This window comes from Lithobates pipiens, unplaced genomic scaffold, assembly GCF_037356315.1.
Source record: "Lithobates pipiens isolate NorthernLeopardFrog02 unplaced genomic scaffold, aLitPip1_a1.2 Scaffold_1, whole genome shotgun sequence".
Lineage (NCBI taxonomy): Eukaryota > Metazoa > Chordata > Amphibia > Anura > Ranidae > Lithobates > Lithobates pipiens.
The window spans coordinates 50,825,850-50,847,240 of NW_027507685.1; the positions used below are offsets into that span (position 1 = coordinate 50,825,850).

The 21,391-nt window shown below is 47.7% G+C and overlaps 1 protein-coding gene across 2 annotated transcripts in view; it reads right to left on the bottom strand.

Moving 5' to 3' along the window:
• Window positions 1-3,304, bottom strand: part of STK26 (serine/threonine kinase 26) — a 179,823-nt gene extending 176,519 nt beyond the window's left edge. Inside the window, exon 1 of one of the 2 annotated variants that reach the window (XM_077493978.1) lies at window positions 2,967-3,304. In XM_077493978.1, coding sequence (XP_077350104.1) covers window positions 2,967-3,008 — 42 coding nt within the window. In that variant the 5' untranslated portion in view covers window positions 3,009-3,304. The remainder of the gene's footprint in view (window positions 1-2,966) is intronic. The other variant, XM_077493977.1, reaches the window with a different exon arrangement.
• Between the last annotated feature and the right edge of the window lie 18,087 nt (window positions 3,305-21,391).

Below are 21,391 nucleotides of genomic sequence, written 5' to 3' on the forward strand. Positions count from 1 at the left end.
ACGGAGGAGAGAATACATCACTTCCTCTCCTGTGTTTACATTACAGGAGAGGAAGTGATGTCACCGGGGATTTCCATTCGTCGGGAGCGATCGCGAGGGGGTGGCCATGAATGAATGGCCGTCCCCTCGTCCGGGATCGCTCCCGAACGAAAACCGACCGCCGCAGGCACCGGGCGGGGGCCCGATCGGGCCCCCGACCCGCGGGAGGCAAAACACGTACATCTACGTGCTTATGCCTGCCCGTGCCATTCTGATGACGTAGATCGGCGTTAGGCGGTCGGCAAGTGGTTAACCCTTCCCTACTCCATCTAAAAACAAAACATTTTGGCTACACATACACTTTAACCATTTGCCGATATACATCAGCAAAGTGGCACAGGTGCATGCTGCCGACGGCACTCCCGCAGACTATGTCCGCCAGTGGCCTGCGATCATGGCACAGAGGCAGAATGGGGAGGTGCCTATGTAAACAAGGCATTTTCCTGTTCTGCTTAGCAACATGACAGGTATCTACTGCTCCCAGTGATCTGTCATGTTCTAGTGAGCCCATCCGCCCCTACAGTTAGAACATGCTGAGGGAACAGTTAACCCCTTGATCACCCCCTAGTGTATAATCCCTTACCTACCAGCGAAAATTACACATAATCAATGCATTTTTGTTTATAGCACTGATCGCTGTATAAATGCCAATGGTTCCAAAAGTGTCCGATCTGTCGACCGCAAGGACGCAGTTATGATATAAAAAAATAAAAAAGCCATAAATCTTTCCCCTATTTTGTGGGCATGATAACTTGCACAAGCCAATCAATATACGCTTATTGCGATTTTTTTTTCCAAAAACATGAATACATATAAACAGTGGAAGAATTTGTTTTTTTCTATTTTTTGGGGGGGATATTTATTGTAGTAAATGTAAAAAAATTACTTTTTTTGACAAATTACTATGTCACTTTTTTTATAGCGAAAAAATAAAAACCGCAGAGGTGATCAAATACCACCGAAAGAAAGCTCTATGGGGGGGTCAATTTGTTTGGGCACAGCGTCGCACGACCGTGCAAATGTCAGTTAAAACGGCGTAGTGTTGTTAAGAAAAAAAAAAAAGGACTTGTCCTTCCGGGGCTGAAGTGGTTAAAGAAGAATTCCGGTCAAAACTTTTTCCCATGCAGTGGGGCTGAGCCTGCACTGCCTGGGTTAACTGCTCATTTTTGCTTAGGGGTGAGGAGAGCGGTGATATACTTACCCAATCCGCCCCCTGAAATAAGTAGAAGACTGACAACCCCATCTGCCACTCTGCTCTCCCCTCCACCATGTAGACACACAAGTCCTGCAACATAACTGACTTGTGCTGCCTCCCCCTCTTCCATTCTGAGCGCTGCTGTAAAAGGGACAGAAAGAGGCCGATACCACATCAAGTACTTAAAAGGGGTTGTAAAACCCTTGTGTTTTTACATCTTAATGCATTCTATGCATTAAGGTGAAAAAAAACACCTGGCAGTCACCCATGCCTTTGGCAGGTATGCGCTGTCCCTCTCTCCACAGGGTCCCGGCTCTTGATTGATAACAGCGCATCCATTGGCTCCCACTGCTGTCAATCAAATCCAATGACACGGGCACAGAGTCCGGCATTCGTGTCTGGACTCGGGCTCGCGCCAGCAAGGTAATCCCCTCAGGAGAGATAGTTTAACCTAGGGGGTTATCTGATGCAGGGAGGAGCCGCCAGGGGACCCCAGAAGAGGATGTTTGGGGCCACTCTGTGCAAAATGAGGCACAGTGGAGAAAAGTATGACTTTTTTTTAAAGCGCAAACGATCCTTTAGGCTGGGTTCACACTGGAACCGGCTGTGGATCGCACAAGAACTATGTACGCTCCTGTTCCCCGTTTCAGGGATGAATCAGGGCCGAATCTATGCCTGAATTTGACCCTGAAACTGAGCCAAAGATGCAGTCACTCTGCAGCGGAGATGTGTGAACCCGCTCCATATGGAGCCAGTCACATTCTCCTGCTATGCGAATTGGATGCGGGGAAACCCCACACCAATAGGTGTGGGCCCGACCTAGTAATCACTTTAAACTCCTTGCAATACATTACAGGTATTTATAAGGTGCAGACCCCTTTGTCCTCAACCAGTTTACAATGTAAGGTCCCTATGGCCAATGTATACATACTAGGGCTAATTTACGAAGGAGCCAAAAAAACAGCATGGAGTGTGGGAGGAAACTCATGCAAGCACAGAGAGAACATGCAGAGCGACAGGCCAGGAGTCCGGGGCAGACCATGGCAGAGTCAGGGGCAGGCTGCGGAGGTGGCAACGGCCTGTGCATTGTGGGTGTATGGGTGCCGATAACCCCACCCCCCCCCCCCCCCCTCCTCGCCACTTTTCGCACCAATGCTCGGAGCCAAGCGGACACAGGAGGCACAACTACAGAAGGGTAGGGGAGCGGAGCAGAGCCCCGCCACACGAGTGGTCAGTGCCGATGGACCGGACGCGCAAGGGTTACTGAAGCGACAGCCAGGGGACACACCTGGCTGCATTTGATGGGCAGTGAGGCTCAGTATTTGTTTGCGCACCGCCAAACATTTTGATCACCAGCCGCCACTGATTGGCAGATTGAGCGACAGGCCAGGAGTCGGTGGCAGGCTGAGGGAGGTGGCACGGTCAGTGGCAGGCTGAGGGAGGTGGCACGGTCAGTGGCAGGCTGAGGGAGGTGGCACGGTCAGTGGCAGGCTGAGGGAGGTGGCACGGTCAGTGGCAGGCTGAGGGAGGTGGCACGGTCAGTGGCAGGCTGAACTCAAGCTAGAAGTGAAGGATCCCTGAGCCCGTACAAAGGTCCCCCTGGCAGTACACACGTATTTCCTCCTTTCCATACACTCACAATGACACACATATCCTGTCACCACACGCACACACTGACATGCCATTACACACAATGCACAGGACACAACAATACAGCAGGCCGCCCACTCACCTGCATCCCGGGCACTTGCACGGCTACCGGGGAATGAGCCATGGCGGCGGTGAGGCCTCCTGCTCCGGTGCTGTGCTGTAGCGGAGGAGGACTGTCCTGGAAAGCTAGGCCCGAGCGGCTGACGAGACGAGGCTGGGCTGCTAGGCTGTCACTATCCGGCTGTGAGCATGTCTCGGTGAGTGTCAGGGACCGGAGGGGCTCGGAGAGCTCAGCAGGCGAGCGGCGCCATATTGGGAGAGGACGGGAGGCTGCGGCAGCTTCTTGTGCGCAGGGTGGAGCCCAACTAAAGCCGGTCACATGGTAGGCCGTTGACGTTCGACGCTCCGCCTTCACCAGGACGGGTCCCGCCCAGTATGTGAGGTAAAGGTGAAGGTGGCGTGAGCGCGCCGTTGCTGGGGCTGGAGGACGTGCTGGGAGTTCAGAGTCTGAGAGGAAAGCCTCCACGCCTGTAATAATGCTGAAACACACCCAAGATAAGGTGTAACTCACAGGAAAAACTTTTCTTTTTCATTTTGGAAGTTAGAACTCCTGTCAGACCAAAACAGGAAATCCCTCCTAATTTTTGGAAACCCGGTGTGTCCCCATTGGAAGATTTTCCCTCCTTTCCTGTTCTGGTGACAACCCAAAACCTAAATTCTTTCACTTTTGGTGATAACAGTAAACAGAGAGGGTGAATCTCCTAACAGGGACACAGAAAGCAATCAAAACCTGATAGGGGGCTCGAATCGGTCTCCACTCCATCCAAAACTAAAACAAATTTACCTCTAGTTGTCCTTCAGATCCTTCACTTCTTGAATTTTGGCCTAAGATCAAGTATAGTATCTGTTCCTATCATTTTTGGCAAGAGAATTCTGGTTCCCCCTCCCAGCTGGGAGTACTGGTTAGTAATTCTCCATGTAATAAGATGGGAGGGATCCTTCTCTTCCCAGGCTGAACTTGGCCTGATTTACACCTTGATGGAACTAAACCCATCAAGTTATGTGGGGGAATTGCCAACTGTCACATTGGTTCTGCTCTCAACCAAACTATCAAATCATCCAATGGCTGGCCTCCTAACTGATCACATGTGTAGCACCATGACAGTTGAAGATTAAACAGAGGCAAAGATGGCCACTTCCATGGCTAAAACCGATAGAAGGCTTTAGTTCCTCTTTAGGCTCAGTGCACACTGCTACAACTTGGGCAGGCGACTTTGAAGCAACTTCAGGGAATGCCTGTGTTATCTTCCTGTAACGTCGGATCCAAATCACATCAATGATGATCCGACTTGGATGCGACTTCCATTTAATTCTATAACCTGAAATCGCACAGAAGTCGGACCAAAGTAGCGCAGGAACCTTTTCCAAAGTCAGACGGATACAAGTATGACCAGTTAAAGTGGTTGTAAAGCCTAAACATTTTTTACCTGAATGGTATTAACCCTTTGGTGCTGGCCACACTCAAATACGTGACCCGTTGGCGCTGAGGGGCCACCTATTTGCGTGAATTACTGTCCATACAGGTGTGCCGAAAGCATGTGCGCTCTCGCCACAGTTACCAGCACCTAACCAGATCGTTTTTGGACCACGTGACAGCCAATCACGGCGGTCACATGCTCTTAAGTCCCGGCCTACCTCCTGGCATCATAAACCTCTTAAAGGGCCGGGGGGCTCTAGCGTTAAGGGATTTAGATGAAAAAGGTTTTGGTGTCAGCGCCCCCCCCCCCCCCCATCCCTTTTACTTACCTGAGCACTGATTCAATCCATCGCCATGCACATCTGCAGCTCCTCTCTCCCCTCACTTCCAGATCTCGCTAGCTTTGCTAGGGCACCAGAGCCATTGGCAACTTTGAAAACTACCCATACATATGTTTAGTTGATACTTTAAAAAAATGTTGTTCATTGTAAACTAGCCATTCCACTATATGAATTGAATCGTGTAACTGCTCTTAATACTTATATAAATAATAATAAATATAAAATGTAGAAGCCTTTTTTTTGCCTTCTCCTCATTATTGAGGATATTATAATTAATTTATTTATTTTATTCTTATATGATTTATATTATTATCATAACCACAATTATAAATTAAAATAATTTTAATAATCTTCTCTCCTACAACTCCTTATTAATAAAATATACTTATATCACTGTCCAGACTCACCTCCATCTGTGCCCCCCTTTGCTGAGCGGCCCACACTGGTTGCGGGGTGACACACACCTCTAACACACTGAGGCGGATGCTTCGTGCATTTGAGGGTTGATCTGGCTAGGGGTAAGCGTTTTTTTTTGGAACTTTTGGATGGAAAAGCTCAATGATATATTATGTACTTTGCAATGGATTGTGTGATATTAATGAATACCACTTATTGTTATTAATTTTTCTTTTTTGATATCATTGTAATTATTAGCTTGTACATCCCCTGAGGAAGCGAATGCGAAACATGTCGGGATGAATTGTTGCAAGTACCTCAACTTTATATATGCAGGACCCCTTAAACAATATGTAAATTGTTAATACTGCACCGTTTGTGCTATTTTAATTGTATTAATAAACTATATTGTTCTTATTAAATACATTTCTTTACATAAATAAATCTTTTTTCTTTGTATAAATTATACAGAAGCACTGTAAAAATCCCATGCCCATATTCTTTTCATTTCTAACAAACTATATATATATACGTCAGATTCTTTCACTACTAGAACCATTTTCTGAATTTTTTGCACGCGTGAAAATGCACATTTTAGGCCAACCTCGCAAACGTTACATATTTTCTAAAAGAAACCCCATAGAATAAAATGGTGGTAGTTGCCATATTTTCAGTACAAAATACACTAAAAGTTACTACAAATACAATTTATTACCCACATTGTAAAATATAAAAGATGAGGTTGTGATTAGGGATGAGCCGAACAGCCCCCCCCCCCCCCCCCCCCCGGTTTGCACCAGAACTTTCGAATGGACCGAAAATTCGTGCGAACTTTATAACCCCATTGAAGTCTATGGGACTCGAACATTCTAAATAAAAAGTGCTAATTTTAATGGCTAATAAGCAAGATGTTGTCATAAAAAGGGTTTGGGGAACCGCCTTCTGCCCCAGGGGAAATGGGTCAAAACTACCGTTTTTTTTGGGAGCACTGAATTTAATGACGATTAAAGTGAAAAAAAAAGTGAAATATTCCTTTAAATATAGTGCCTGGGGGGCGTCTATAGTATGCCTGTGAATTGGCACGTTTCCCGTGTTTAGAACAGTCCCTGCACAAAATGACATTTAACGGAAAATAAGTCATTTAAAACTGCTTGCGGTTTTAATGTCATGTCTGGTTCCAGAAATACGGATGAAAATCATTGAGAAAAAAATGGCATGGGTAGCACCCCCCCCCCCTGACCCACCCATCACCAGCCCCTTTGGGTCTTGTACGGATATTAAGGGGAACACCGTACCTAAATTAATAAAAGGAAAGGCGTGGGGCCCTCAGGCCCTATATACTCAGAACAGCAGTATACAGGCGGTGCAAACAAGACAGGGACTGTGTAGGTTTCTTGTGTTAAGTAGAATCTGTTTGTAATTTTGAACTGGTACATTTTTAATGTGTAGCTCCAATCAAAAAATCTATTTTTAAGCTTTTTGGAAAATACAGGGAAGGGTTATCACCCCTGTGTAATTTTTTTGGCCATCCGTCTTTTTTCATCTCACTTCCTGTTGTCTCCTTCCGTTTGCAAGTAGGAGACGTTTGTAAGTTGGATTTTTGAAAGTAGGGGCCTCCCCTATATGCTCTACAGAAATGTGGGCCTAAGGTGTTGGTGTTGCCACAACACTGTAAGCCCTCAAAGTGACTCTTGGTGGGCGCTGGAGCACCCTGCTGTGAACAATTCTATATCAAGAATTGTAATTACATGCCATTGTTGAACAGTGGTAGAAAAATTAAGGCCTTTGGTGGTTGTGGTGGTGGTGCTGGTGCCACAACACCACTCACAGTTACTCTCGGTGGGCGCAGGAACGGGCCCTGCTCTGAAATATTATATCAAGAATTGTAATTAGATGCCCCTGTTAAACAGGGGCTGAAAAATTGGGCCTTAGGCACTGGTGCTGGTGCCACAACACTGCAACCTCTCCCATATACTCTAGTTGGAGTGCAGGAATGAACCCTGCTGCAAAGCATTGCATCAAAAATTGTATTACATGCCCCTGTTAAACAGGGGCTAAAAAATTTGGCCCTAGACACTAGTGCTGGTGCCACGACACTGCAACCTCTCCCATATACTCTAGTTGGAGTGCAGGAATGACCCCTGCTGCAAAGCATTGCATCCAAAATTGTAATTACACGCCCCTGTTAAACAAGGGCTGAAAAATTGGGCTGGTAGGCGTCACCCAGAACTAAAAATGTTAAAATGTTCTTCCAAGCTATCAGCAGGATCATTGAGGAGGAAGAGGATAGTCAGTCAACATAACAGGACAGTCACTCAGCATCAGCATAGGCAGTCTTGAAGGGATGTGACATTTCAAAAAAAAAATACGGTTACATCAGCTTCAGGTGCTTGGTAGCTGGTGGTGATCCAAGACTTATTCATCTTTATGAAGGTCAGTCGATCAACCGAGTCGGTGGACAGGCACACCCTGTGATCGGTTACAAAGCCTCCAGCAGCACTGAAGGTGCGTTCCGAAAGAAAGCATGTGTTCGACTCGAACACCAAGCTCATCCCTAGTTGTGATGAATGCATACTAGAGCTGCACAATGAATCGTTAAGAATCAAAATCGCAATCTTTTTCTCTTCCCGGTCTTCAAAACAGCATGTCATGATTCTCTCTAACAAGTGCAGAGAGTTCTCACAGCTGCATATGCAGTATAGGTACAAACAATCAATGTAAGTTTACTTCCAGTTTAAAATGACACTAAACGATATTCCCTTTTTTTAAATAATCCAAACACTTCCACTTCTTAAAGAGGAACTGCAGTCTGCTCACATAATTCATAATAAAAAAAACAAGACATTTTTTCATACTTACCGTAATTTTCTTTTCCTGGTGCCTATCCACGGCAGCATACCTGTGACAAGCTCCACCTTGGCTCCTCCCTACGGGCTAGTAAAAATTATTTAGAAAAAAAAAAAGGATTAGTGCACTTCCAGCATTCTATGTAATATAGTATACAGAGGGTGGGATTATATGTTGCCATGGATAGGCACCAAGAAAAGAAAATTACGATAAGTATGAAAAAATTTTCTGTTTTCCTGGTGCCTCCATGGCCGCTAGGGATGAACTGAGCGTTCGAGTCAAGCCCATGTTCCACTCGAACACCGGCTGTTCCACTCAGAACATTACCGTTCACACCAAATTCGAGTGGGGCTCACGGCCCATAATGCACTCCGGCATCGCAGTGCATTGCTGGCTGATGATTGGCCAAGCATGCACTATGACTCGCATGCTTGGCAAATCACAGAGCATCAGTGAAGAGAGCCATAATTGGCCATAGGCAGGATGCTTATAGCCAATTATGGCTCAGGGGGTTTAATACACGCCCACACTATATAAAGCTTGAGTACTGTGTTGCGGCTTATAGAGAGATATAGACCTAGAGACAGTGTCTTAATTTCCTTTGAAGCTATTGCAATTATAATGTATTGTGCCCCCTGCACAGTGTACACCTGAAGCTACCCCAATTGCTGGTGTTGTTCTGGTCCTATACCACAGGCAGCTGCAGCAGTTACAGTCAGTGTATTGTGCCACCTGCACAGTGTACACCTGAAGCTACCCCAATTGCTGGTGTTGTTCTGGTCCTATACCACAGGCAACTGCAGCAGTTACAGTCGGTGTATTGTGCCACTTGCACAGTGTACACCTAAAGCTACCCCAATTGCTGGTGTTCTTGTCCTATACTGCAGGCAGCTGCAGCAGTTACAGTCAGTGTATTGTGCCACCTGCACAGTGTACACCTCAAGCTACCCCAATTGCTCGTGTTGTTCTGGTCCTATACCAACAGGTAGCTGCAGCAGTTACAGTCGGTGTATTGTGCCACCTGCACAGTGTACACCTGAAGCTACCCCAATTGCTGATGTTGTTCTGGTCCTATACCACAGGCAGCTGCAGCAGTTACAGTCGGTGCATTGTGCCACCTGCACAGTGTACACCTGAAGCTACCCCAATTGCTGGTGTTGTTCTGGTCCTATACCACAGGCAGCTGCAGCAGTTACAGTCAGTGTATTGTGCCACCTGCACAGTGTACACCTGAAGCTACCCCAATTACTGATGTTGTTCTGGTCCTATACCACAGGCAGCTGCAGCAGTTACAGTCGGTGTATTGTGCCACCTGCACAGTGTACACCTGAAGCTACCCCAATTGCTCATGTTGTTCTGGTCCTATACCACAGGCAGCTGTAGAAGTTACAGTCGGTGTATTATGCCACTTGCACAGTGTACATCTGAATCTACCCCAATTGCTGGTGTTCTGGTCCTATACCACAGGCAGCTGCAGCAGTTACAGTCGGTGTATTGTGCCACCTGCACAGTGTACACCTGAAGCTACCCCAATTGCTAATGTTGTTCTGGTCCTATACCACAGGCAGCTGCAGCAGTTACAGTCGGTGTATTGTGCCACCTGCACAGTGTATACCTGAAGCTACCCCAATTGCTCGTGTTGTTCTGGTCCTATACTGCAGGCAGCTGCAGCAGTTACAGTCGGTGTATTGTGCCACCTGCACAGTGTGCACCTAAAGCTAACCCAATTGCTGGTGTTCTTCAGATCCTATACCACAGGCAGGTAGCTGCAGTAATTACAGTCGGTGTATTGTGCCACCTATGTTCTGCTGAACCTATACCGCAGGCAGCTCTAGTAATTATAGTTGGTGTATTGTGTCATCTGCACAGTGTACACCTAAATTTACCCCAATTTCTGGTGTTCTTCTGATCCTTTAACGAAGGCAGCTCCAGTAATTACAGTTGGTGTATTGTGTCATCTGCACAGTGTGCACCTAAAGCTACCCCAATTGCTGGTGTTCTGCTGATCCTATACCGCAGGCAGCTTCAGTAGTTACAGTCGGTGTATTGTGCCAGCTGCACAGTGTGCACATAAAGCTACCCCAATTGCTGGTGTTCTGCTGATCCTATACCAACAGGCAGCTGCAGCAGTTACAGTCGGTGTATTGTGCCACCTGCACAGTGTACACCTGAAGCTACCCCAATTGCTGGTGTTGTTCTGGTCCTATACCACAGGCAGCTACAGCAGTTACAGTCGGTGTATTATGCCACTTGCACAGTGTACATCTGAATCTACCCCAATTGCTGGTGTTCTGGTCCTATACCACAGGCAGCTGCAGCAGTTACAGTCGGTGTATTGTGCCACCTGCACAGTGTACACCTGAAGCTACCCCAATTGCTGGTGTTGTTCTGGTCCTATACCACAGGCAGCTGCAGCAGTTACAGTTGGTGTATTGTGCCATCTGCACAGTGTACACCTGAAGCTACCCCAACTGCTCTTGTTGTTCTGGTCCTATACCAACAGGCAGCTGCAGCAGTTACAGTCGGTGTATTGTGCCACCTGCACAGTGTATACCTGAAGCTACCCCAATTGCTCGTGTTGTTCTGGTCCTATACTGCAGGCAGCTGCAGCAGTTACAGTCGGTGTATTGTGCCACCTGCACAGTGTGCACCTAAAGCTAACCCAATTGCTGGTGTTCTTCAGATCCTATACCACAGGCAGGTAGCTGCAGTAATTACAGTCGGTGTATTGTGCCACCTATGTTCTGCTGAACCTATACCGCAGGCAGCTCTAGTAATTATAGTTGGTGTATTGTGTCATCTGCACAGTGTGCACCTAAATTTACCCCAATTTCTGGTGTTCTGCTGATCCTATACCGCAGGCAGCTTCAGTAGTTACAGTCGGTGTATTGTGCCACCTGCACAGTGTGCACATAAAGCTACCCCAATTGCTGGTGTTCTGCTGATCCTATACCACAGGCAGCTGCAGTAATTACAGTCGGTGTACTGTGTCATCTGCTCAGTGTGCATCTAAAGCTACCCCAATTGCTGGTGTTCTTCAGATCCTATACCACAGGCAGGTAGCTGCAGTAATTACAGTCAGTGTTCTGTGTCATCTGCTCAGTGTACACCTAAAGCTACCCCAATTGCTGGTGTTCTCATCTCCCTGCAGGCCATTAGTATGTCTGGTAGGCCAACAAGGAGTGGCAGACAGTCACGAGCCAATAAAAGAGGGCAAGCAGGCTCTGTGTCTAGAGGCAACAGTGCTGGTCGTGGATGCGGTGCATCCTCATCAGCACGTGGCCATGGGACACGCTTGTCCTTATTTTCGGCAGCTGGACGTGTTGAGCCACAACATGCCGAATACTTGGAAGAGTGGATGACCAAGCCATCCTCATCCTCCTCATCCTCTCTCACCCAGGCTCAGGGTACTGGCAAAGCAGCTGCCAACGCGGCCTCTTCCCTCGTCTCAATGGCATCAGTCACTCCTTCCCTAGACCCACCATGTCCTCCTGAAGAGTCCCCTGAACTGTTTGAGCACAGAGTTGGGTACATGCTCCAGGAGGATGCCCAGCGTTTTGAAGGCTCTTACGATGATACCCAGCTAGAGGACATATGTTGACCTGTCATGCAGTTCGTTGGCAAGCATACCTTAAAGACCCACACCGCAGAACAAAGCAGACCTCTCCTTGCTCCTCATCAGCTGGGATCTCCAACCCCACTATACCTTCAGTCCTCTCTGAAACCTGAACTGAGAGGAATGAAGGTGTAGAACTAGGTGTGTCACAGCCAAGTACTTGCGGGCAATCTGCTAGCGGTACAACTACATCCGATTGTACCAGGCAAATTTCTCTGCCCCAGCTGCTGGACCATCGAAAGAAGTTCACTCCCACCCATCCACATGCCCAGCGGTTGAATGCTAGCTTGGCTAAATTGCTAGCACTTCAACCGCTGCCTTTTCATTTGGTAGACTTGGCTCCCTAAGGTGCATATTACCGCTGACTCATGGTCAAGCAGGCATGGACAGGGACATTACCTATCTTTCACAGTGCATTGGGTGACTCTTCTGGCAGCTGGGAAGGATGCAGGACAAGGTGCAGTAGTATTGGAGGTTGTTCCATCACCACACCAAAATGCTACTACTGGTGATTGTGACATACCTCTCTCCTCCACCCCCTCTTCTTCTTCCTCCATGGCCTCTTTCTGTGCTTTGTCCTCGGAACCAGCGGTGCTCCGTAGGCGTTCAAGGGGCTACGCAAGTACACAGGCAAAAAGATGTCAATGCCGTGCTTGCGCTGGTGTGCTTGGGGGACAGGAGCCACACTGGGGCAGATATTTTGCTCTGCAAGGGCAGGCTGAGAGGTGGTTGACACCACGCCAGCTTAAGCCAGGAATGGTGGTTTGCGACAATGGTACCAATCTCCTCTCCACCCTCTGAGAAGGACAGCTGAACCATGTGCCCTGTGTGGCTCACATCCTTAACTTGGTGGTGCAGCAGTTCTTGGGCAGGTACCCAGGCTTACAGGATGTCCTGAGGCAGGCCAGGAAAGTCTGAACGCATTTCCACCAGTCATATATTGCCAGTGCCCGGCTGGCTTACCTCCAAAAGGAATTGAATCTGCCCAAGAACCACCTAATCTGAGACATGCCCACCAGGTGGAACTCAACGTTGGCCATGCTGCAGCGGCTCCACATGCAGCAGAGGGCCATCAATGAGTACCTGTGCGACTACGGCACCAGGACAGAGTCAGGGGAGCTCGGATTTTTCTCACCACTGGCGATGATCAGGGATGCATGCACTGTCCTGTCACCATTTGAGGGGGCCACGAGGATGGTGAGCAGTGACAGTGCATGCATCAGTGACACTGTACCTCTTGTCCATCTGCTGGAGCACACACTGCGTGGAATAATGGACAGGACACTTGAGGCAGGAAGAGGACTTCCTTGCCTCTCAAGGCCCCCTTTATCCAAACAGTGTTCCTGCTGGCCTGCCGATCACACAGGAAGAGGACGAGGAGGAGGAGTATCGTGTCAGCATGGAGGTGGAGCCTGGCACTCAGCAGCAGTCATTTAGGGATGATTTACAGTCCCAAGAAACCTGTGGACTTGTACGTGGCTGGGAGGAGGTGGCTGCGGATCATGTCGTCCTTAGTGACCCAGAGGACTCCGGACCGAATGCCTCAGCTAACCTATGCTGCATGGCCTCCCTGATCCTGCAAAGCCTGCGGAAGGATCCTCATATTCAGTGGATCAAGAAGAGGGATCATTACTGGCTGGCAACTCTCCTTGATCCATGGTACAAGGGTAAGGTTGCGGACCTTATCTTGCCGTCGCAGAGGGAGCAGAGGATGAGACATCTTCGTGAGTTCTTGCAGAAAGGTCTGTGCAACGCGTTCCCAGAGACTGGGAGGTTACAAATTCCTGGTCCTGCACAACGTGTTGCTGAGGCTTTGGTCAGTCACAGAAGGACCGGTGGAGAAGGTCAGACAATTTTTTAGTCTGCAGTCCCAAGGTATGATCGGTTCCAGCAACCATTGCTAGCATCTGATTTACATGGTGCAGGAATACCTAGGGGCAAGATCAGACTTGGACACCTTTCCCACCGAAAATCCATGGGGTTACTGGGTCTTGAGGATGGATCACTGGCCAGAGCTTGCACAGTACAATACAATTGAGCTACTGGCCTGTCCTGCATCCAGTGTTCTTTCGGAATGCACATTCAGTGCTGCTGCTGGAGGCTTTGTAACCGATCCCAGGGTGTGTCTGTCCACCGACTCGGTTGATCAACTGACCTTCATAAAGATGAATCAGTCTTAGATGACCACCAGCTACCAAGAAACCTGAAGCTGATGTAACCAATTTTTTTTTTTAAATGTCACATCCCTTCAAGACTGCCTATGCTGATGTTGAGTGACTATCCTGTTATGCTGACTGACTATCCTTTTCCTCCTCAATGATCCTGCTGTTAGCGTGGAAGAACATTTTTGGTTCTTGGCACCGCCACCAGTGGCTAAAGCCCAATTTTTCAGCCCCTGTTTAACAGGGGCATGTAATTACAATTTTTGATGCAATACTTTGCAGCAGGGTTCATTCCTGCAGTCAAACTAGAGTATCTGTGAGGGGTTGCAGTGTCGTGGCACCAGCACCAGTGCCTAAGGCACAATTTTTCAGCCCCTGCTTAACAGGGGCGTGTAATTAAAATTTTTGATGCAATACTTTGCAGCAGGGCTCATTCCTGCGCTCCAACTAGAGTGTATCTGTGAGGGGTTGCAGTGTCATGGGACCAGCACCAGTGCCTAAGGCACAATTTTTCAGCCCCGTTTAACAGGGGCCTGTAATTACAATTTTTGATCCAATACTTTGCAGCAGGGCTCATTCCTACTCTTCAACTAGAGTTTCTATGAGGTGTTGCAGTGTTGTGGCACCAGTGCCTAAGGCCCAATTTTTCTGCCCCTGTTCAACAGGTGCATGTAATTACAATTCTTGATATAATATTTCAGAGCAGGGCCCATTCCAGCGCCCACCAAGAGTAACTGAGGACTTACAGTGTTATTGCACCAGCACCACCACCACCAAAGACCCAATTTTTCTACCACTGTTCAACAATGGCATGTAATTACAAATCTTGATAGAATCGTTCACAGCAGGGCGTTCCAGCGCCCACCAAGAGTCACTTTGAGGGCTTACAGTGTTGTGGCAACACCAACACCTTAGGCCCACATTTCTGCAGAACATATAGAGCAGGCCCCTACTTTCAAACATCCAACTTACAAACGTCTCCTACTTGCAAATGGAAGGAGACAACAGGAAGTGAGATGAAAAAAGACGGATGGCAAAAAAAAATTATACAGGGGTGATAACCCTTCCCTAAGTTTTCCATAAAGCTTAAACATGGATTTTTTGACTGGAGTTACACTTTAAAAATGTACCAGTTCAAAATTACAAACGGATTCTACTTAACACAAGAAACCTACACAGTCCCTGTCTTGTTTGCACCGTTTGTATACTGCTGTTCTGAGTATATAAGGCCTGGGGGCCCCACGCCTTTCCTTTTTTTAATTTGGGTAGGGGGTTCCCCTTAATATCAAAGGGGCTGGTAATGGGTAGGGGGGCTACCCATGCCATTTTTCTCATTGATTTTCATCCATATTGCCGGAACCTGTCATTACATTAAAACTGCAAGCAGGGGGGCGTGACCGGAAGCCGAGCTGGAAGGAAACTTTGTGTGAGAGCTCTCCTCCAGCCCACCGCTACACAGGCAGAAATAGGGGGATATCACACCGATCCATGTGGAGATTGCGCACCACTAGATCCTCCTTAGCCCGAGGATCATCCCAAGCACCGCCAGGCACCGCTCCGTCCTTCAGGGACTATTTTAAGCCGCCTGGAATGTCACCGGGCGGCCCTGCCTCCCGACACCGTGCCTCCACGCACAAGATGCAGGGAGAACAGGCCGCAGCCCAATCTCTGCCGCAGCACACCCAATGCACAGCAGCCTTCCCCCGGCTGCTGAGAACAGCGTCAGACCCGGGAGTCTTAGATACAGGGTGCTTCTCCCCCTCCCCGTAGATGCTACGGAGGACTTTCCTGCTCTTCCGGACCCTCCACATCACAGGGATGCCCCAGCACCCTCCATGAGCGGGGAGCATTATCAAGCTGCCTGACAGGCCTCGGCCCTCCCCAAAGCCCAAAGGCCATCGTGCTCCAGGGACCTCAGCCTTACCAGGGACCGCACGGCAACCCCCCTCTCCTATGCCCAGGTGAAGCAAGCCCACACACAGCACCTGAGGGACAACTTGCTGCCTTGACCCCTCACCACATTCCCCCCACGCCACCTCCTGGACTGAGCCCTGGGACCCCCGCCATCTTGGCCTCCTTCACATACTCAGGAGCCTCTGAAAAGGGGTTTGGCCCTTACCCACTGCCTTCCCAACTACTTCCAGGACAGAGACCTACCCCCCCGGCAGTCCTAACTACAAGCCATCCCAACAAAGGATGACTTCAAGCAGCTTATAGCTGGTGTGAAGGCCACTTGCCGCGCTGAAATCCAGACCCTGCATGCCGGCCACAAACACCTAGCTGATAGGGTGGAAATGGTGGAGGAATAAATAAAATAGACTAAACTGGCAGTTCATCGCACTCAGATACAGGGCTCGGACCACCGCCTCATGTTACGAGATATGCAGCGCCACGTGGAGGACCTTAACAATAGAGGCCACAGGAATAACATCAGTGTATGAGGTTTACCTGAAAAAGAAGGGGCGGAGGACTTGCAGGCCTCACTACAGACACTGTTCAATAAGATGCTGGGCGAGGACCCGGACAAGCACATAGAGATGAACAGAGCTCACTGCGCCCTCCGACCCAAAGGCTCTGCTTCGAAACCAAGAGACGTCATCTGTAGAGTGCACTCCTACCCGCTCAAAGAGGACATTATGCGTAAATCCCACTCCATTCGCAATCTAGCCTTTGACAACTCCCCAGTACAGGTCTACCCAGACTTATCCTGGATTATGCTCCAAAAGCGTAGACTGCTGCAACCACTCCTACGCACCCTACAGGAAAATAACATGATCTACAGATGGGGTTTCTCCTTCAGCCTGACGGCTAAACCCCCGCGGGAAATCTGCTGTCCTGCGCTATCCGGAAGACTTGGATTCCTTTTGTGACACCTTGGGCATACCTGTCCCCCAACTATCTGAATGGGACCTGGTAGCAACCCCCCCCCCCCCCCACCGCCGGTAGTCTGGCAGAAAATCCCATCCACTAAATGCCACAGGGGGCCGGAGCCTGACCGCAGATCGCCTAAACACAAAATGAACTGATCCCCCCTGTGGATGCCTACTTGGCACCTGTTGGCACTTTACACCCTTTTCCCCCCTTTTTTTTCTCTCTCCCCTTTTGGCTGCAGGCCCGGACGGGCTGTACCACACTTCAACTGATCCCTAAACCGCTTTCACATCCCACTCAGCGGGAATCCTTTTTTTCTGGTCCCCCCCCCCCCCCAGATTGCCTAAGCCTTATTAATGTTCTTTCATCACAGGCTGGCCTAGGTTGAGTCCCCGGACAGATCGGCTCCCAGGTTACTGACCCCCCCCCCCCCCCCCCCCCCCCGTGGTTTACCACCTGTTGGTTCCTCTTTAGATTAGGAGGTTCCAGTGCCTCCCTGACCTGAACTTTCCAGATCACCTGGTCGGGGAGTCCAATAGGAACCGCATAGGCCCAGTGTCCCTTAGGGACATCTGGACCTAGCTGATGTTATTATCAGTTGTTGTATTCAGTTATGTTCACGTTTTCACTTTCTTCCTTCTCTCTAGATCTTCTCCTTCCTCCATGCCTCAGACGGACCTTTGCCAGCGGTCTCCAAGGCCGCCAGCCCTCCTCCCGTGGCTGCCGCACCCCCGGACGCAGATACACCTCCAGCAGACCCAGTATGACTGATGATCACTCCCCACTTGACTATGGCTAAGATTTTTGTCACTGAATGTACACGGACTAAACTCCAACAAAAAAAGGCACTTGGCGCTCCGAGAGTTCAGACAATCAGGGGCGGACATTGTGATGGTGCAGGAAACACACTTCAACAAGGGAGACTCCTTCATGTTCGCTTCCAGACACTTCACCCAGATCTATCAGGCCTTCAACCCACGCAAAAGAGCAGGGGTAGCTATACTCTTTAAAAAGGGAACCCCCTTCACCTGCATTAAAACATACCTAGATCCGCGAGGCCACTTTATTATCCTCCAAGGTCTATGGCAAACACAAGCCATGACCCTATGTGCCCTTTACGCCCCTAACACCCACCAACACTGGTTTCTGACTGGGGTCTTTGCCCGCCTCTTCAAAACATCTCATGAGCTTCTGGCGATGGGGGGGGGGACTTTAACCTTACTCAATCCGCATCCTGTGACCGCCTTGTAGCGAACCCCCAGGCATTGCAAACCAGAGCCCTGCGGGACTCTAAGTTGTTCCGCCAGATCACCAGAAGATATGCCCTTTTTGATGCCTGGCAGACTCTGCACCCGAGGGACCGCCAGTACACTTTCTATTCAGCTCCCCACCACACACATTCGCGTATTGACCATCTCTTTGTAAATAATAACATCTGGTGCATCAGGAGAGCTATGATGTAATCGGTATTGCTGAAACTTGGCTTCATTCCTTACATGACTGGGCTATTAATATTCCTGGCTATGCACTCTTTCGGAAAGACAGAGTAAAAAGGAAAGGTGGAGGGGGTCTGTCTGTATGTGAGAAATGATCTCAAAGCGAGTGAGAAAGAGGACCTGGTGGAGTGGAGTGTGATGAGTCTGAGGCATTATGGGTGGAACTGCATACAGATGTGCATAGTTCAAAGTTAATCATTGGAGTTTGTTATAGACCACCCAATGTTAATGAGGAGGTGGAGACTCAGCTCCTTGCACAGATAGAAAGGGCTGCAAGGGCTGGGACAGTGATAATAATGGGGGATTTTAACTACCCAGAAATAGACTGGGGTAATGGCACTGCTGGGACAGTTAAAGGGCAAAAATTTGTAAACCTATTACAGGACAATTTTATGGTCCAGTTTATTGAGGCCCCAACTAGGAATGATGCTCTGTTGGACCTGGTAATCTCAAACCATGCAGAACATATTACTAATGTTCAGATAAAGGAACATCTGGGTAGCAGTGACCATAACATGATTTCATTTGATGTTAGCTGTAAGCAAAAATCACATACGGGAAAGATAAAAACACTTAATTTCAAGAGTAGCAAATTTTCCAAGGGTGAGGGCTGCTCTCCAGGACTTAGACTGGGAGAGAATATTGGCACCATTGGGCACAGAACAGAAATGGGAATTCTTCAAAAAGACTGTTTGTGATCTCACGGCAAAGTATATTCCCATGGGCAATACGTTTAAAAGGTTAAAAATAAAACCGATGTGGCTCACGGCCAAAGTTAAAAAAGCTATAAACTATAAAAAAGAGCTTTCAAAAAATATAAAAATGAAGGAACGCTAGTGTCATTTAAATGTTACAAGGAATATAACAGAATATGTAAAAAGGAAATCAAGGATGCAAAAATTCAAAATGAAAGACAGATTGCAAAAGATAGTAGGACAAACCCCAAAAAATTCTTCAAATATATTAATAGTAAAAAGGTTAAGTCTGAGCATGTAGGCCCTTTGCAAAATAATCTGGAGTGGGTGACTGGGGACAAAGAGAAGGCTAACTTATTAAATACTTTCTTCAGCTCTGTGTATACAAAGGAGCATGGGAGAGCTCATGTCCATAATGGGGGTGGTACTGAATCCAAATCCACAATGGCTCATAAGTGATATGGTCCAGAAATATTTGGACAGAATAAAGGTGGATAAAGCACCTGGACCTGATGGCATCCACCCACGGATCCTAAAAGAATTGAGCTCTGTAATTTCAAAGCCATTGTATCAAATTTTTAGGGACTCATTAATGACAGGAATAGTACCACTGGATTGGCGCAGGGCCAATGTGGTGCCTATATTTAAAAAGGGAAAAAAGTCTTTACCAAGTAATTATAGACCCGTTAGTTTAACTTCTATAGTTGGAAAGATTCTGGAGGGATTAATAAAAGACCACATAGACGAGTTCTTGCAGGAAAAAAATATTTTGAGCAACAGACAGCATGGATTCATGAAAGACAGAAGTTGTCAGACAAACCTGATTTCTTTTTATGAGGTGGTAAGTAAAACCTTGGACAGAGGGGTGGCGGTGGACGTGATATATTTGGATTTTGCAAAAGCGTTCGATACAGTTCCGCACACACGGCTCATGTGTAAGGTAAAGTCTACAGGTTTGGAAACATCAGTTTGTAGATGGATAGAAAACTGGCTAAAAGGCAGAATTCAGAGAGTAGTGGTTAATGATTCTTACTCTGAATGGTCTAAGGTTATCAGTGGTGTACCCCAAGGTTCAGTGCTGGGACCCTTGCTTTTTAATATCTTTATAAATGATATTGGGTCTGGGATCAAAAGTAACATTTCCGTCTTTGCAGATGACACCAAGCTATGCAGTGAAATAACGTCCTTACAGGATGTCACCAATTTACAAGCCGACCTCAATGCTCTGTCTAATTGGGCGACTGTGGCAGATGAGGTTTAATGTTGAGAAATGTAGAGTTATGCACTTGGGGGCTAAGAATATGCATGCATCATACACGCTAGGGGGAGGACAACTGGGGGAATCCATAGTGGAGAAGGATATGGGGGTTTTGGTAGATCATAAGCTCAATAATAGCATGCAATGCCAAGCTGCGGTTTCCAAAGCGAGCAAAGTCCTTTCCTGTATTAAGAGAGGTATGTACTCCAGAGAGAGAGATATCATTTTGCCCCTGTTCAGATCATTAGTAAGACCTCATCTGGAATATGCCATTTAGTTTTGGGCACCAGTTCTCAAAAAGGATATCGGGGAACTGGAGAAAGTGCAGAGAAGGGCAACCAAACTTATAAGAGGCATGGAGGAACTCAGCTATGAGGAAAGATTAGAGGAACTGAATTTATTCACTCTTGATAAGAGGAGATTAAGGGGGGATTTTATCAACATGTACAAATATATAAGGGGTCCATATAGGGAACTTGGTGTCGAGTTTTTCACTTTACAGTCAACAAAGAGGACAAGGGGGCACTCTTTACGTCTAGAGGAGAAGAGATTTCATCTCCAAATACGGAAAGGTTTCTTCACAGTAAGAGCTGTGAAAATGTGGAATAGACTCCCTGCAGAGGTGGTTATGGCCAGCTCAGTGGATTGCTTTAAGAAAGGCCTGGATTATTTCCTAAAGGTACATAATATAACTGGGTACTAAAATTTATAGGTAAAGTTGATCCGGGAAAAATCTGATTGCCTCTCGGGGGGATCAGGAAGGAATTTTTTCCCCTGCTTTAGCAAATTGGATCATGCTCTGCTGGGGTTTTTTGCCTTCCTCTGGATCAACTGTGGGTATAGAATTGGGTATATGGGCTGGTATGATATTTATTATATATATATTTTTTTTGGGTTGAACTGGATGGACTTGTGTCTTTTTTCAACCTGACTAACTATGTAACTATGTAACATGCTGAGGGCCACCAAATCCGCACAAATACTCCCCATCTCCTGGTCAGACCATGCCCCTATTACTCCGACATTGGACATAGGTCCACCTCTCCGCAGGCCGTGCAGTTGGCGGTTAAACAACTTCCTCCTGCAGCATATCCCTGCCAAAGCGGAATTGGAGTCTACCTTACAATACTACTTTGTTGAAAATGATACCCCAGACATCTCACTCTCCACGTTATGGACATAAAGCGGTCATTCGTGGCTGGTGCCTCGCTCTCTCCCTTTGAGGAGGGATGCCAGGGCCACCAAGTTATTGGCTGAGAAACAGCTGAGGACCCTTGAGGCCCGGCTCAAAAAGTCTCCATCTATACCACTTCTTAAACAAATCATCCAGATACGAACGATGCTTCGG